This window comes from Mesocricetus auratus, unplaced genomic scaffold (assembly GCF_017639785.1).
Source record: "Mesocricetus auratus isolate SY011 unplaced genomic scaffold, BCM_Maur_2.0 Super-Scaffold_100053, whole genome shotgun sequence".
NCBI classification, from domain to species: Eukaryota; Metazoa; Chordata; class Mammalia; order Rodentia; family Cricetidae; genus Mesocricetus; species Mesocricetus auratus.
In genome coordinates, this window is record NW_024429230.1 from 3,655,394 (window position 1) to 3,672,166 (window position 16,773).

Sequence of the window (16,773 nt, forward strand, 5' to 3'; positions counted from 1 at the left end):
GTTCTTATTAAGAAACCTCAAAGGAGCAGGTGTGTTGAGAAATCTCTCTATGGTACTGCATGATCCAGCATCTCTATTCCCTGGGACTCGAGCTTTACCCTCTTCTGAATCCACATTTTTGTTTTGTTTTTGTTTTTTGTTTTGTTTTTTTATTTACAGGATCAGCTCATATAAAGTGACATCTACTCCAGAATCCTTCCCTGGTCTACAGGAAGACTCTGCAAGAGTGTAACACCTACAAGTCCAGCTGCATGCCTTCAGCAAGAACACAAGAGCCTTACAGCTTCCCGAGTATGGGGTGAGTTCTCGTCCCAATCTCAGACTCTGAAGACAGCACTAAAGGGAAAACAAATTGTTTGCTTGATATCCAAAAGAAATTTTTATTAAGTTTCCATGTTTAATAGTCAAATCTAAGGCAATAAGCTTGACACAATGGTGAAAATATTCTAATTCATTTCATTTCTGTCCTATTGACTTGTGACTAATAACTAGAGAATTAACTAAACAATAAAAGTAAAAAGAAACTGGACCTGCCTCAGTAACCCTCCCTGCCTCCCTCTGTCCTTTCCTTCCTTCCTGCTTACACTTGATGGGAATGGGGGTAGAGGGGAAGGCAGAAAGGAGAGGCAGGAAAGGTCAATAACGCACGAGGAACCTCATAACATGCACCAAGCATAAGGCCAACATTTTATGCTATCATAGGAAAAGTACACAGACACAAAGAATCTTAACCCAGTAAGTGGCTTATGGTGGGGGGGGACCTCAGCCCTTTGTGACTTCACTCTATGCATTGTACAGTGTGGTGTTGTGTGGACTACTCAAGAATAAGATCCTTTATGGGAGAAGGCGGCTTCATAGCCTTCCTGTAGGCTTGACACTGGCCATCCCTATCTTTACAAACACCTGGCTAGACAGGAAGGGAGTAAGAAGGGAAAGAAGCAGGTGGGTGCTGGTGTTTGGATCCCAAGCTGTTGCTAAGAACAAAGTTATGCAAAAGCCCTGATCCTTTTTTTAAATATGTATGTGTGTGTGTGTGTGTGTGTGTGTGTGTGTGTGTGTGTGTGTGTGTGTGTGTGTATGCCAAGGAAGAAGAGCACATTAGACCCCCTAGAGTTGTATTTATAGGGGGTTGTGAGCTGCTTGAGTCTTCTGCAAGAGCATCAAACATTCTCAGCCTGGCCACTGAGCCATCTCTCCAGTCCCCAAAGGCCCAGATCGTAGCATAAGCTTGCAAGATGCGACCCACCTGAGATCCTATCCACCTGAGATCCTACCCACCTGAGATCCTATCCACCTGAGATCCTATGACTTGCCTGCATGATGGGGCTCAAAGCAGGATACAGAGGCCATTAGTCCAGAGTGTGGGGTGGTATGCTGGAAGGACAGGGCAGTTTCATGTCCTCCAATTTCAGATAAGGATCACCTCACTTGTTCATTAAAAAAACAGTGCATATTTTAAAGCCTTACTACAGATTTTAACAGCTGGGGATGAAGCATTGAGATCATTTTATAAATTCCCCCACAAAAGTTTTAATGAGCCAGTCTTCAAATGTCACCTCCTCTGAGCTGCTCTCAGTTGCATGAGACTAGCACCTTGGGACCCTGGCTCCGTCATCTGTTTTCTGGGTGCACCAAGGTCCTCTGAGTCTCAAAGTTTCAAGCTAAGGGGTATCTTGTGCACAGAATGAGATGTTTCTATTACTCTGACACCCCTTGCCTTGCAATACAAACATCACTCCACTGCTTTGTAACTGAAATGCAGGTGAAAGGCTGCACACTACTACTCATTTTGTCTAAATTAGTCTCAGGCACAGGGTGGACTCAGAGGCTGCCACCACAGCCAGACCCTCATGCTGCACCTTGCGGTTTTGGTGACAGTAGCTTTGGAGGCCTCCCTCTGCCCCTCCCCTCTGCACTGACTCCTTCTGCTTCTTCAGTTTCCCCTGGATATTTGCCCCTCTCTTCTCATAAGGCCTATTCTGCCTCACTTCAGAGAAAACTCTGGAATCTCACTGGTTCCACCTGCTGGGTGGCATGCTGCTGCCAGCCCAGGGGAAGAAGAAATTTATTTCTTTCCACGCTTTGCAACATCATCGGTTGCATATTGTTTTAGTGTGGTATGTAATTATGGAAACTGCTCTGAAAATCTGTATATTTTATCCGTGCTTTATTATACCCAGAATATTCCTCGATTCTTTTCTGTCTCCACAAACCAGCTTAAAATATATTTGGGCGTCCTTTATGTCATCTTGAAATTGAATAGCCAGTTCTTACAGTAATGAAAATACTTACGCGGCAGCCTGGTGATATACAACGCTACACTCTAATTACAGCTGCGCTTTAATTAACCTGAATTGAAGAGTGTTATCATTAAACTGCTGGTAACTTTGAGTTATGGCTTTTCTTTAATTTAAAGTAGAAAACACAGATAATTAAGCCTCAAGATAATCAAATGCTTGAAGAGAGCTTCAATGTTTTGGGTTGTTCCTAAATCTCATTAAATGTCCTTTCTTTATTGATTAGTTCCACCTCTGCCGAATTGCTGCATTAAAGGAATAATAGCAGCAGGCTGAAAAGATTCTCACTCACACCAGAAGTTGCTTTTTTTTTTTTCATTCAAAAGCTTTACTGAACAAATACTAAATTCACTGACTCGTTGGTATGTCTAAGAGATCTTTTCCCTCATTAGAACATGTTCTAAAGACGAAAATCAATCAAGGGAAATAATTCATATTTTACTAGTGTTGGACTTGACAAGAGAGCTTCCTCTGAAACCTAGATTTTCCACCCTCCTCTTCCTCTGCCACTGGAAAACGGCAGTTAAAGATGAAGGCAAAGATTGCTCCCCCTAGAGGCAATAACTGGGATACACAGAGGCTACAGGCCAGACTCCTGGGCTGGTACTAAAGGTTAATGGAGCTTCATGTGGCTGATTTGGGCTGTTGGGTGTCACTCCACGCTATTTTAAGAGAAACCCTATATAGCCCCTTCATTAACGCAAGTGGTAGCCAGTTAGTGTTGGGCAGAAACATGGATCTTGTGTGGCCAACAGAGACGCATTGTTTTGTGAAATACCATGGTCCAGAAATACCAGCAACTAGCCTTAAGCAAATTAAACAATACCGATTCCTTGGGTCCAGTGCACCCTGTGAGAATCCCAGTTACAGCCATTGGGGGGGGCAGTTCTCACCCTTAGTCTTTAAAGGGGTAGAGGAAGGTAAGGACACAAAAACTGAAGTGTGGAGAGCTTCCTTGGCAGACTCAGGAACAGCACTAGTCAAACCAGGAAAGTTAATGGACAAGGAAAAGAGCTTCGAAACTTCCCAGCTAGCTAGCATCCCTGACATCACAGGGCTCCACTCAGCTGCCACCTCTGCCTTGACGCTTATCCCACCCGGAACTGACCACGGAGGCCTTCAAGGGCCTTCCTAAAGAGCCCTGTGTGTTCATGGAAGTTCTCACTGCTCTACACTGCCAGTCATCGGAAGCAGGCTGAACTACCAACGAGGATACCCTCCCAGCATCCAGATCCCGCCCCAGCAGAAAGAGAAATCACTCTCAGGGAAAGTTGCTCGTGGGAGTTACAGCAGGGCTTCCATTTCCAGAAAAGAACTCCTTCCGAATCAATTACCTATTCACTTTTCCAGTCCATTTAGCATTTAAACTATCGCTTAGAGACAGGGAAAGAAATTTCTGTAAACAACCAAACCATTTTGGAGCGCTTGGGGGTTTGGGCCTGGAGACTGGCAGAGAACACCTGCTGTGCTCCCTGGCGGGCGGGTGGGCGGCTCAGCCCCTCCCTTCTGCACACTAAACAGAGCTGGAGCCCAAAGGTCCCAGGTTTTCTTTACTACAAAGCGCTCTGTTTTGATTTAGGTTTGCCACCTAGAATCCCAGATGGTGGGCTTGCCTGGTAGGTGGCTCTTTCTCCCTCACCCCAGATCCACCTGTTTCTTCCCAGTTTGCATGAGTGAGATCATTTACTGACCTTTGCTAAAGTGACAGTACTAGGGCATCAGGGTTAGAGGTCACCACTCTAAGACCTTGTTTTTCCGCAGGGAATACCACCTTGTTTGAGTTTGATTTCAATCCAGAGAGTCGAAGTGGTGAATCCGGGGGTACTGTCATGCTTCCAGGTGGACACCTGGGGCTCCCAAGACCAGGACGCCTGATTTTCTGGGGGCACAGGGTGTGGCCTGCTGCAGGTGCCCTGGGAAGCAGTTCCGATTCTTGCTATTTGAGCCTGGCAGCTGTGTGCGCAGGGCCTTTTCAAGGCCTCCTTCTGTGCACTTGGCAGCAAAGTTCCTCAGTAAATAGCAAAGCACTTTAAATGTCTATATATCATGGACTTAATTAGAAGGGAGATTAAAATTCCTTTGTCCTGGAAAGGGCAAGATTTGACTTTTTTTTCTCTATTAAAAGCAGATGGGGCTGAAGGTGAAGTCCTGAGCTCAGTCGCTAACAAACACCATAAATGAATAAACAAATAAACTGAAGTATACCAAGGGCTGCGTGAGCTCATGCCTCCCTTCAAAGACGTCCATCTCATAGCAGTGTTACGAAAGATGGCCAGGCAAACTGCACCAGTTGCAAGTTTGTACAAATCTGGGGTCTAGTCTCAAGATTTTGGGACCTAGAAGATAAATTGCAACCCCAAATGACACCCAAAGACAGGACCATGTCCGGACACACTCTCCTGTTCACAGAAATGCAGCGCTAAGCCCACAGCAGTCAGAATCAAGTGTCCCAACCAGTGCAAGCAGAGGCAGGAGGCATGCCCGAGGCGCAAAGGGCATCCAGTAAGCAGTCACTTACTCACAAACAGTAGGGAAGGACAGACCCACGAAGGCACTGGAGAGATATTCTGTGTACATCTCATTGGAGACTCCTTCCAAGTAGTATTTCTGCCACGTATCTTCCTCAATCTAAGAGAAAAGTGTACAGGAAGAAGATTTAAAACACAGCCACAACCTGACGGAGGGAACTGAAGTTATGGCTTCAGTTAAACAAAGAAACGCACTAGTCACACAATGACCTTCCTGTGGACAACCTTCTGAGCAGCTGGGAGCATACCACAGAACCCCCCCCCCTTAAGCTTCCAGTGACCTCCAAAGGTATTAAGTTGGATAGATTTCCTTCAGAGCACTGTCTTACTCTAAAAAAAAGAATGTTTAATTGCATGTGTGTGTTAGAGAGTGACTGTGTGTGTGTGTGTGTGTGAGTGTGTGTGTGTCTGTGTCTGCATGAGAGTATGAACATATGTGCATGTGGGTATGTATGTCCGAAGAGGGTGTTGGATACCACAGAGCTGGAGTTCACAGGCATTTGCTATGAGTCCTAGATCCAGATGTGGGTAGCAAACACACTTTATGGGTAAGATACATCTCTAGCCCTTTACAACCTCCATGACTTCTAAGGCTGTGGGGACATGGGACACATGCACAATAATGGTGGACAGGTTATCAGCTGACACGAAATTCTGGAGAGCAATTTTACAGGTGCTTTCAAAATTCATGAAACCATATACTCTTTATTCAGGTCTTCCATTTCAAGCATCCACAGTCGTATTTAAGCGGGTTAGGACGAAGTCAGGGGCTGTGGGTTTGTCCCACCATTGAATCATGTTTCCACATCATAATCACATATGCATACCTTGTCTATTCATGAAAAATTACAAATAACTTAGGTCACATGAAAATTTAAAAATCAATGAGGAATCCTGATGAAATTTTCAGGTTCTTTTACTTATATATATTGATGTGTGAATGCCATGTGGACATGGGTATCAGTGGAGGCCAGAAGAAAACACAAATCTTCTGGAATTATTGGTGGTTGTGAGCCACCCAAAGTAGGGGTACTAGTGACTGAACTCAAGTCCTCTGGAAGGTGAGTGAGTGCTCTTAACCACTGACCAGTTCTCTCTGCTTTTATATTTATAGGGCCATAAGAAAATATCTAGAAATGTTGATAGCAAAACAGTAGCAATTATTTCTGAGTGGCAGAATACTAGCTTTTAAAATAGATTAATGTATTGTCTGAAGACTTTTACACAAGCATACGCACACATATATGTGCACACTATACACTTCTACTTTGTAAAAAAAGGATTTTTTCACCCTACTTAGAATAACTCAATAAGCAAAATAAGTTTCAAAAGGGTCATTCCCTAAAACTTCATTGAAATGCATGTTTTTGGTTTTTCTAAATAACATGGTCTAGCTGGGTTTCTCAACAATCATCTGTGAGCAAGGCGCTTTCACTGGAATTAATCTCTGTTAACTAGGAAACCAGACCAGAAGGCTGAGCCACTCTGGGAACTGAGCAGTCAGTCTCGGTGACCTCCTTGGCTGGCTCTGAGCTGCAGTCTCCTGCACTTCACTTCCTGTGATGGCTGGAGTTACAGGAAGACAACAGGAAGCTGTTGCATCTGCAACATTGCTGGTTACAATGTGTTCTGGTCTTGCACTGTGAGGAATCCTAGCGGTGGCTGATTAGTCAGTTAACTTGAGAAAAATGCAACACTGGGATTTGAAGGAGACATGGGAGCCTGGGAAAGGGCAGAGGCTTCAATGATGTGGTTATGCCCTGGCGGCCAAAATCCAGAATGAAAATTTGAGAAGCAAATGGAATGATCCCTACTCCCATGTTGTTTGCTTCATGCGCAGCCTGAGAAACTGGGCCATAAGTTAACCTCCTTGGCAGGGGCCGCTCTGCCTGTTCCTGTATGCCGGGTGTTAGTTAGCCAGTACTGTGGGCTACCGGCTGATTATCTGCAAACTGGTCTACCCCATAGTGGAGGACTTAAGAAAAGGAGTTGTCCCTCAGCCATTTCTGTTGCTAAATGGTATACTTAAAACAAACAAAACAAAAACCAACCATAATGTGTTCAGCAAAGCATGAACTTCTTAATTTCTTCAAATCTAAGTTCTCAATAATCTTCTTCAAATAAGATATTAAGTAACTCTAATTTAAATGAAGTTTAGTGTACATTAGTGAACATTTCATAATATAGAATATTTTAGCAACAACATTACCATAATTTTTTTGGTGATACAGAGGATACTATATGAACTACAGTTAATTATAAAACTTAAAGAAGGGTTTTGTGGGAAAAGAGTTTACCTAAAGTATGAGTCGGACCTATTTTTAAGAGACTTTTTAATTAAAGCATTTCATGTTATTTAACACTTTTTATCAGTCCTTTTAGAACTGCATACAATGTATTTTTATCTTAATTTACCCCCACCTCCTACCCACCCAGTTTTGTCTCCCTTTCTTTTTAATCTTTTAATTTATCAAGTCCAATTTGTGCTGCCCATATAACTCTTGGATGTGTGGTAATCTACTAAAGTATGGTTGACCTACTAGTAGCCATCCCCTCAATGACAACTGATGCTTCCTTTCCCAACAGCTATCAATTGTCAGTAACTCCTCAGCCAGGGGTGGGTCTTCATGCTCACCTCCTATCCTTGTACTGATATAGCTGTTTAATAATATGGCAGACATTTTCTCTAATTTCAATATTAAATGTGATTTTCAAAAATACTGACAATATAAACATTATCTTAATGTTACTGTTATTCTTCAGTTAATATGGATTTAATACTAATCATTTAATTATGGTCTTTATTTTCATGCCTCTGAGTATAAAGAATTCACATTTTAGAACAAATTTTGCTGTAGGTTAATCAATAAATTTGGTAAATAAGTAGAAACAGATGCTTTATCAAATAACAATAATGTTCATGCTTCTGTTAAATTTAACAAAAATATCTCATTGATTCATTCACTCAGTAAATATTTACTGAATATGTTTGATAGTCTAAGACTTATTATAGAGGCTGATTAAATCTGATTTTAAACTGGTGTTTTCTTTCCCACATTTTTCCTTGTGTTGGAAAAAGCACGCCATTACTTGGCTAAGATGTAAGTGACCATTCTACTTCCTTTGATTTCGCACATCTCTTTTCCCAAAACTTTGCTTCTGTGGCTAATATGAAGTGGTTGTGGACTCTAGGTCAAAAAAACTGGAAAAAATGTTCAAGCCGTTCTGAAAAGCGAAATCCCTCTTCCACATCCATATGTAAATTCTCAGATGGTATCTACAAAGCTGGACACAGTAGCATCAAATCAACTCTACAAATGGTAAGTAGTTCAAAATTCATTGTCCTGACTCTTTAAGCCCTTCACATCTTTGGAATTATTTGCATATGCACAGCCTACAATGTTTTTTAAGATTTCCAATTAAGGCATCAAACACACACACACACACACACACACACACACACAAATACAGAACTGCTAATTTAATTACACTACCATCTTTTCAAAAGACATGTAGTTAGTAGGGATGTAAACTGGTACAGCTGCTATGGGAAACAGTGGAGTAGTTCTTGAATTCAAAATATAATTGCCATACAGTCAGCATTTCTGCTCCTGAATTCATAACTAGAGAAAATGGGAAGGGATCAGAATAGTATTACTTATGATAGCTTAGAGTTTGAAGGGACCCAAGTGTCCATGGAAGGATGTGCAGACCCTCAAAGGCATATTGTCCAGCCTTCTCAAGAAAGGAAATTCTGCACATACTGTAGTGTGGATAAATCTGACAACATTATGCTAAGTAAAAAAGACCACAATCACAAAAGACAAATATCTAGAGTGGTGGGGTGGGTTCAGTTACTTGAGGCCCATGCCTGAAACCCTAGAAGAGGCAGCATAAAGTTGGCAGCAGAGGTTGGGGGCAGTCATTGTTTTCAAGGGTACAAACTGTCAATTTTGCAAGATGAGAAAAATTCTGAAGATGGTTACACAGCCATGTAAATGTACTTCATACCAATGAGCTGTACACTTAAAAATGGCTACAGTGGTTAGTTTTTATGTCATGTATATTTTACCACAATTGAAAACCATTTAATGCCCTCATGATTATAACTGATAATACCTACACTCAAGGATGGTAAACCATGCTAAAGAAAGAAGACAAGTGAGTCAGGGTTGGGAACCAGCCCTGTAGTCAGCAGGATTTCCTCAAGTCTTGCAATCTCCATTTAAAGAATTCAGAGGAGACATGCAGGACACTGTGCAGAGGACAGGTGGAGTTGAGTACAGGGTATTACCAAGAGCTAAGGGCAGACAATGGCCAAGAACAGAGGGCAAACAGAAAGCAGAGTAAGTATGCAGCCTTGTCTTCTAACAGAGTGCCTTATCTGGCTAGACAATAATCTCATGAGCTAGAGGGCAGTTTAGAACTGTCACCAAGGACCAAAGAATTAAACTCAGATTCCATTTTTTTTTTACCATTTGAGATACCCCAAGATGTCTTGAGTTTGCTATGAAACCAAGGAAGGCCTTGAATTTGAACTTCTGCCCTATTGCCTCAATCTCCCACGTGCTGTATCATCACACCCAGGTTGTCAGTGCTGCAGATGGAACACTGCCATGCAAACACTCTACTAACTGCTGTGTCTCAAACCCAGGCTCTATTCTTTGGGCCAGTAATCAGAATCCTGCCCTTACAGTTTTCGGCTTCCTAAGCTGATTAAAATGGAGGAGTCCAGCCAGACCCTGATGTATACAATTCTACTGATAACTGACTATCTACCTAACTCCACGACATTGTGTCATATCCCAATCTAGGGAAATGGAACTTCACTCTCCCTAGCCTGTATCGGGGCTTAAGCCACGACATTTGATCATGGGTTAGCTTACTACGTCTCAAGCATGTTGACAAGCAATGACAAAAAAAGTCACATCCCTTTCTTCTATGTCAATGGAACCACCACAGGAGAGGAGTTGTAAATGTAAAATAGGTAACAACAAGAGAGGGAGAGATACAGTGCATAAAACAATTTGGAGAGTTGAGGGAGCTATTGTCATTCTGAGACACATCTACTTAAAATCAGTCACAAAGCCAATTAGTGACATAAAGAGGATTTAGAGCTCTTGCCCTGAAATACCCACACACAAATGTCTCCTGCTGAGGGATAATAAGATAGGTGTCCAGAGACATTATATATATGGACAGAGAGGGTTTGTTATATACAAGTACTCAATGTGAGGACAGCAACCTAGGCCCTTATCAAGGACTCAGGAGCTCTAATGTGAACTCATTATTGTGAGCAGCCAGCAAGGAGAACTACTGATGGTGAGCTTAACTGGAAAGGGAGTTTTAAAAACCCACAAAACCATCATTTCTACTATATGAAGGTGAACTGTCCCAGCCTACAGGTTCTTTCTGTAAATAGTACATGCTATTCCCCACATATGTATCGTCAATGTATTTTTAACCATAATGTGAAGACATATTTCCCAGTAGAAAAATGAAGGAATGGGACCAAAAAGACTTAAGGAAAGGTGCCAAAATTAATTTTCCAGCCATTCAGCAATCAGTCAAAGGCAAAGCATTTCCTGAGGCAGCAATTTATCCTCTGGCTGTCCCATCAAATGCCAGCTGTCTCAGAAGAGCTTCTAGCAAGATGAGCAGGTGATGTGCTGTCGGTCCTTATTTATCAAACACACACAGGACCCTCAGTGAAAAAGAGAATGAGCCACTGAACCAGACTGTCTACACCTCTTATGGTTTTATTTATCTACCCTTCACAATCTAATTTTTCAACCAGTCTAGTTGAACCTCCCAAGTAAATGGTTTTCACACCAATCCATGGGCGGGCAGCCTCACCATCAATGTACCTTCAACCAGAACCATCAGCCTTGGCTCTCCGCAAACTCACTCCTTCCTGATCCCAGGTTCTGAGTGCGATACTAATGATTGGTTGGGAATGACACCTTTAATTTTTTGTGCTTCACCTGATTAGAAAGAAACTGTGTTTCTCTAATGCTAACAGCCTGGTTAATGTGAGCAATTCAACTCTCCTGGCTAGGATCTATACCAGCCACGGTGATTTCTGTTGCCAGTTAATAACTATATCAATTAGAGCCAAACAATTCTGCAAAAATAAATAAATAAAACAAACAAACAAATAAATAAATAATCCATCCCTACCCCAGGAGCCATACAAACGACCCTGAAGGTTATCAAACACTCACCCTCTTATTTAATTGAAAATAAGTACACTGACTTAATTCAAATAGATGCTATTTTTATATGCCTCAACACAACAAAGAACTAAAAGAAAACTATAGAGAACTGATGATCATTATATTAATAGCCACAATAAAATGGAGTACACCATAACATCTACATACTAATATTGCCCCACATGGGTTGATAGGCTAGTGTACCAAATTTCTACTTACTGTTTTCCAAATTCTTAGTGAATACTCCTTCCCTGGTAAGATGCCATTTTAAACCACGGAAATATATAACCAAGACTAATTACTTACATATGAATGAATACTTACACATACAAATTATACAGTATTTGTCCCTGCCCTTTTACAGTGTGGTATTCTACAACAGTGTGGTGACATGAACTGACCAACACTATCTTATATACTCTAAAAACATATTTATTCTGACAAAAGAAGAAATAGCACCCACAGGACATGTCAAGCGTTTTACTACAACAATAAACATGAAATCAGAATTTATGGGCTCTTGGCTGACTTGTGTGTGGAGTTGTTACTAAAAATGAGTACAGCTATTTATACTCATTCTTCAACAGAGTGCTGTCACTGGGGAATACTTAATGGAGCTCTGCATGCTCTCAATTCTAGCTAGGAACAATGTTGAGGTGTTAAGAGGACCCTATCACTGGCTATGATCATTGCCCATGAACATAATCCAGTGTTGATCAAAAGGACATGTGAATGCTTTTGTCTCCATTCTGTCTTAGCTTCAGCACAATTGCAGATCCTACAGCAACTCACAGAATTAAAAGCCAATGAGAGAAGAGTGCTAAGGGCTACAGAGTGGCTCTCTGCACAGCTTTGAAGGGTGGTGTGCTGGTGACACAGTGAGAGCCAGAGGAAAAATGCAGAGGCACAGGATGCTCTGCTTTTCCAGAATGTTCTTCCTCTCTGGCCAAATGGCCATACTTCTTGGATCCCAATGGGGTCAGCAGCCTTTCTGGGAATGATGCTGGATTTCAGGGTCTCCATCACAATTTGGCATTCCATTTTTATGGCCTATTTCAGGGCACAATTTACAGAATGAATGAAAAGAATGAAAGAATCACAGATTTTTCCAAAGGCTTCAGAGTGATATAAATTAAAACACATTATTTGAGATTTGATGGAATGCCAGGTAAGTGGTTGCTTTGACCTCAAATGAGTACATACACAACTGGCAAGATTAATTTGTAGTGGACTTGGGCCAGACATTTTATTCCCAGATAAATGGGCTGCTGACAGTCAGTCAAGTGAGTTTTGTTGTTGTTGCAATATACATATATCTATATACATATATATATATATATATATATATATATAATCAGCCCATAGAAGGCATTCAGAAAAAATTAACAGATCACATCACATGCAAAAGCATTTCAATACATGTGATTTCACCCTAAAAATATGGGGAAATAAAAGTTATCCCAGCACATATTACTTCTGGAGGAGCATGAAGTACCAATGAGTTTTAGAAGATGGTTTAAAAGAAATACTGACATGGGATGCTTTCAAAAGAATGGCCATGTAGAAATTACTTAAGACACTATTGTCTCTATGACAGGAAGCTGGTCCTGTTTCTGATATTATAGGATTTGCCTTCTCTCTTGGTTTCTCTCCAATGTAGAAAAGGTGCTTTTGTTTAGGACATGTCAAACTGTTTTAAAGATTGACCTATTTACCATATGCCCAAATAGGAATTTGTTTTTGCAATCTTGCTAACAATTCATAACATCTTCACTTCCCTTCCAAATAATAATGTTCTTTAAATGGCCCTGGAAACCACTCTAATCAGGCTAGAGGAGCAAGACGTGTCCATTCCTTGGCATTGGCAGCCACCACCAGACACACAGTTAAGCCTGGCACCCAGGAATTTCCAAGAGCCATTCTCAATACACCTGACAGGGCTTTATTTTGATTTATAATATGCATTATCTTTGTGAACCTGAATGCTTGAAAAATTGAGCAAAAACTAATTACAAGAAGAAAGAAATAAGAAGGTAAAACATACCAAGTATGGGGCCAATATTTTAAATCCCTAGATCTGACTAACATAAAATCAATCAATCAAACTATTTAAAGATTCCTATTTAATTTTCTGTGTCTTATCTCCTGCCAAGTGAGCTACAAGTATCTCACAGCATGGTCTATATTTGAAGTTCCATTGGCCTACAATAGCACACCCTCCCATCTTAATGATCTTTACTTTCTATTCACAATGCCCCTGATATTTCAAAAAAGAAGTATTACTTTTCCAACTGAGATTACAAGGTGAACTGGACAGTTTACTATGAGGTGTTTCCTGGAACCAAGATGAATGGTGAGGGAATTTTATGCTATAGCCTATTAGAATATAAGCTCTTTTGAAGAAAACATTTTTATCTGAGTCTCTACCACCTAAAAGTTGGTATGGTACACAGTAATGGTTTGGTGACATTTTTGAATTAATAAAAAATTGTGGAGCACTGGAAAAAAACCAAACTAACTTTTTAAATTAAATTTTATAATTTTTATATTCTAGTGTAATGTCTCTTAGCATATTTAACTACAAACTGAACTATAAATCTCAATGGGATAAATGTTATCTGAAGACATAGAATATTCTATTTCAACAAGAAGACCATGGAGATGGAAAATGCTAAGGGAGATACTTCTTTGCTCAAGGTTCCCATCCTGGCGTGAATGTTTCCTTAAACTGTCTATCAGAACTACATCTCTCTGTGGCTGTTTTTCATTGTCAAGCTTCTACCTTTCTTGTTGAGTTACATGCCACCTGAATTTTCTCATGTCCCCATTTGATGTACTTCACATGGATACCCATGGTACCTATCATGTCCAAGCACATCATGACTACCAGACATTTCATATCAAACACATAGAGTAGTACCTGGCACAAAGCAGGTGCTCAGGGTATGGCATTTTGGATCAGATACTCTCAGGTCATCTGATCCATCAGACAACTGACAAGAACAGAATGAAACCTAATAGGAGCACAAGGCTCTCCATTGCCAACTGTCTCTTTGCAGAAGGGAAAGTCTGTCTTACTAACTCTGCCTTCTGTTAATAGAAAAACCAGCATGCTAGCCTACAGCTAGGAAGTTCTCAATGAGGGTATGCTGAGTTGATCTGGGCTAAGAAGAACTGGAGAAAGAGACAGACAGTAGCAGGCACAATTTTTCCACACTTCTAAGCACAAGTAAGCATGGATAACTTCATATCATTTAGTGGTGGAGCATGAAATGAACCAAATTTGGCCTCTTGATGCTGAGAAATTCTGCTGTAACAAGGAGGTATGTGTAATTGGGTCATTTAAGACTTCCCAGGAAACTAGGAGCAGTATTTTATGGAAAATGTTGTCATTACACAACATCTTGGGCTGGTTAGCAAGAAGCTTATGGTTTCTAAATTCTAAGATCCAGCAACTTAGAGGCTTGGGTTTGAGAAAAGGAAGGCTCAAGAATCAGTGTTTTAACTGTCCTTTCTTCCTTCTACTTGTCCAATTTCATTCCTTTGGGGAAAAGTCCTGCTCTCCTTGCCTCAGCCTATGTCATCATCCCCAAGGGACTGAGCTCATCTTTGCCTTCTTGCTGCTTGGATTCCAGTGTCAACTCAAGCAATAATTCAATAGCAATAGATTGAGCCCAGAGGAAACTATATTTGGCAATGTCATTACTCCTACATTCTAAAAATGAGTGTGCCCCCTCCCACTCATTGTTTTTTAAAACCTGTGAGACAGACAAGGGAGTTAGGAAGAATGAAACACTTGAATTGGTGTTGGAATTATGATCCTGCTTCTGTGTGTTTGTGTGTTTTATACATGTGTTTGTGCACATGCAGATGTGAAGGTGTACATGCATGTGGGGTTCAGAGATCGTTGATGAAGTGTCTTTTAAGCCACTCTCCACTTCCTTTTTTGAGTTAAGGGAGCCACACATCCAGCACTGGCATTACAAGTGCTTGTGACCATAGCAGGCTGTATGTATGTGTATGTGCATGCTTACCTATTTAATATGAGTGCTGGAAATTCACTTAGGTCATCATGCTTATGTGAAAGCACTCTACAGAATAAAACAGTCCCCTAACCCTGTAAGCTTACTTTGGGTGACACAAACATCTAGTGGGTTACCTAGGTCTTTGAAAAATCTTTTATTAATTTAGACACTTTGATGAAAATCTACTGCTGTTAACAACAATTTTGTAGCAGTGGGTGTGTCTGTGTTTCATTTTGAATATCCTCAGAGACAACCCCCCACTAATTCCAGCACTTCCAAAACTCTGATATGCATGTGTATTGCTCAAGGAGACTTAATAGAACATAGTTACAAATAGCACAGTCCTGATGTCGGCTCTACAAATTTACATTTCTAGTAAGGTGATGTTAATGCATAGAGACCACAAGTTGAATGGCCAAGTATTACACCCATAGGCAGAGAAGAACAAGGAACCAGGAGTCTCCATTATGCCTTTGTGGACCAGAGATCAAAGAGACTCCACTGCAGCCTAAAGGGCTTGAGTTAAAGGCAGGAAAAAATGACGCCTATAAAATAGGATTGGAGGCAGTTACAGGGGAAGCTTGTACATAATCAGGCACAAGATGGGCCTCCAAGTGTTTGGGTTGTTGTGGCAATTAGTCTAAACACTATTTCCAGGGTCCAGATTCATCTAGTTAGCCTCTTGCCATTGACCCGATGACCCCAATAATAGCTGAGTCTCCATCTGTATATGTGCTGTACAGACTCAATAGAGAGATGTCTATATTTAATTCAATTAAAAATAAAGTTTCAGAAAATGGCCCTGATTTGCATCCCTAATTTCTATTCAACTTTCCCATTTTAGGACACAGTGTTGAATGTGAGGACGAAGATGCTTGCCAACCCAGTCCCATTTTAGTGACAGCAGATTCTGGATACTTATGTCTCCTATCGCTGTACAATATGGCCTAATAAAGTCGAGCCAAAGAGACTAGATTTCATTTCAGAGCAAAGGGTTTGGTCGTAAAGTTTTGCTTTCTGGCTGAACAGAGCCATTGCAGCCTCAAGCATAAATTGTGCTGGTTTTAGGTATCAGGGTGATTGGGAAGCCAAATGGGTTATTTGTGAACCAGGTATCAAAGGCAGAGTCACCCGGGTTATTGTGCACTCATTGTTATCTGGACAATCTCTTGCCAGTTAGAGAATATTCTCACAGGAAGCTAGCACGACTCCTCTGCAGCCTAAGAGAGTGAGTTTTCAGCCCTATCACAAAGACATCTGACTCTGAGTATGGAAGTGGGCAGTATACAAATTACTGTATTATTTAGCTGGGCTTAGCAATTTCTTTTTGGGAGGAGGGTGGTTACAATTCCTAGTGCCCACTGATTGAGAAACCAAATACAGAAGCACCTACACCTGGAAAAACCCTGGCCTCAAATCTCAGCCTTGATATCCCTTGACAAAACTGCATAACCTTGCTTATCTGCAAAATGACAGTAGGACAAGTGTTTGCCTCCAGGAAGGCAGTTCAAATGAGGTGACGTGTGCAAAGTGCTGAGCACAGGGCCTGGCAAATGAATGCGGCACATTCACACTGGGTGCTTTATTCAGTGTTACTTTGTAGATGTTTTAAAAATATTGCAGCTGTCCTTGTGCATGATGGGTAATAGTGAGGATGGTGTAGTAGTGGTGATGATTCTGAAGGTGTTTCTATTGTTCAAAGGACTGT

The 16,773-nt window shown here is 41.1% G+C and overlaps 1 protein-coding gene across 32 annotated transcripts in view; it reads right to left on the reverse strand.

The window, feature by feature from the left end:
* The window catches only part of Kcnma1 (potassium calcium-activated channel subfamily M alpha 1), a 688,790-nt gene that overhangs the window by 146,260 nt on the left and 525,757 nt on the right, over positions 1 to 16,773 (reverse strand). For all 32 annotated transcript variants that reach the window (XM_005083504.4, XM_005083494.4, XM_013123140.3 and 29 more), the window contains exon 15: positions 4,816 to 4,925. In XM_005083504.4, the coding sequence (XP_005083561.1) occupies positions 4,816 to 4,925 (110 nt within the window). The remainder of the gene's footprint in view (positions 1 to 4,815; positions 4,926 to 16,773) is intronic.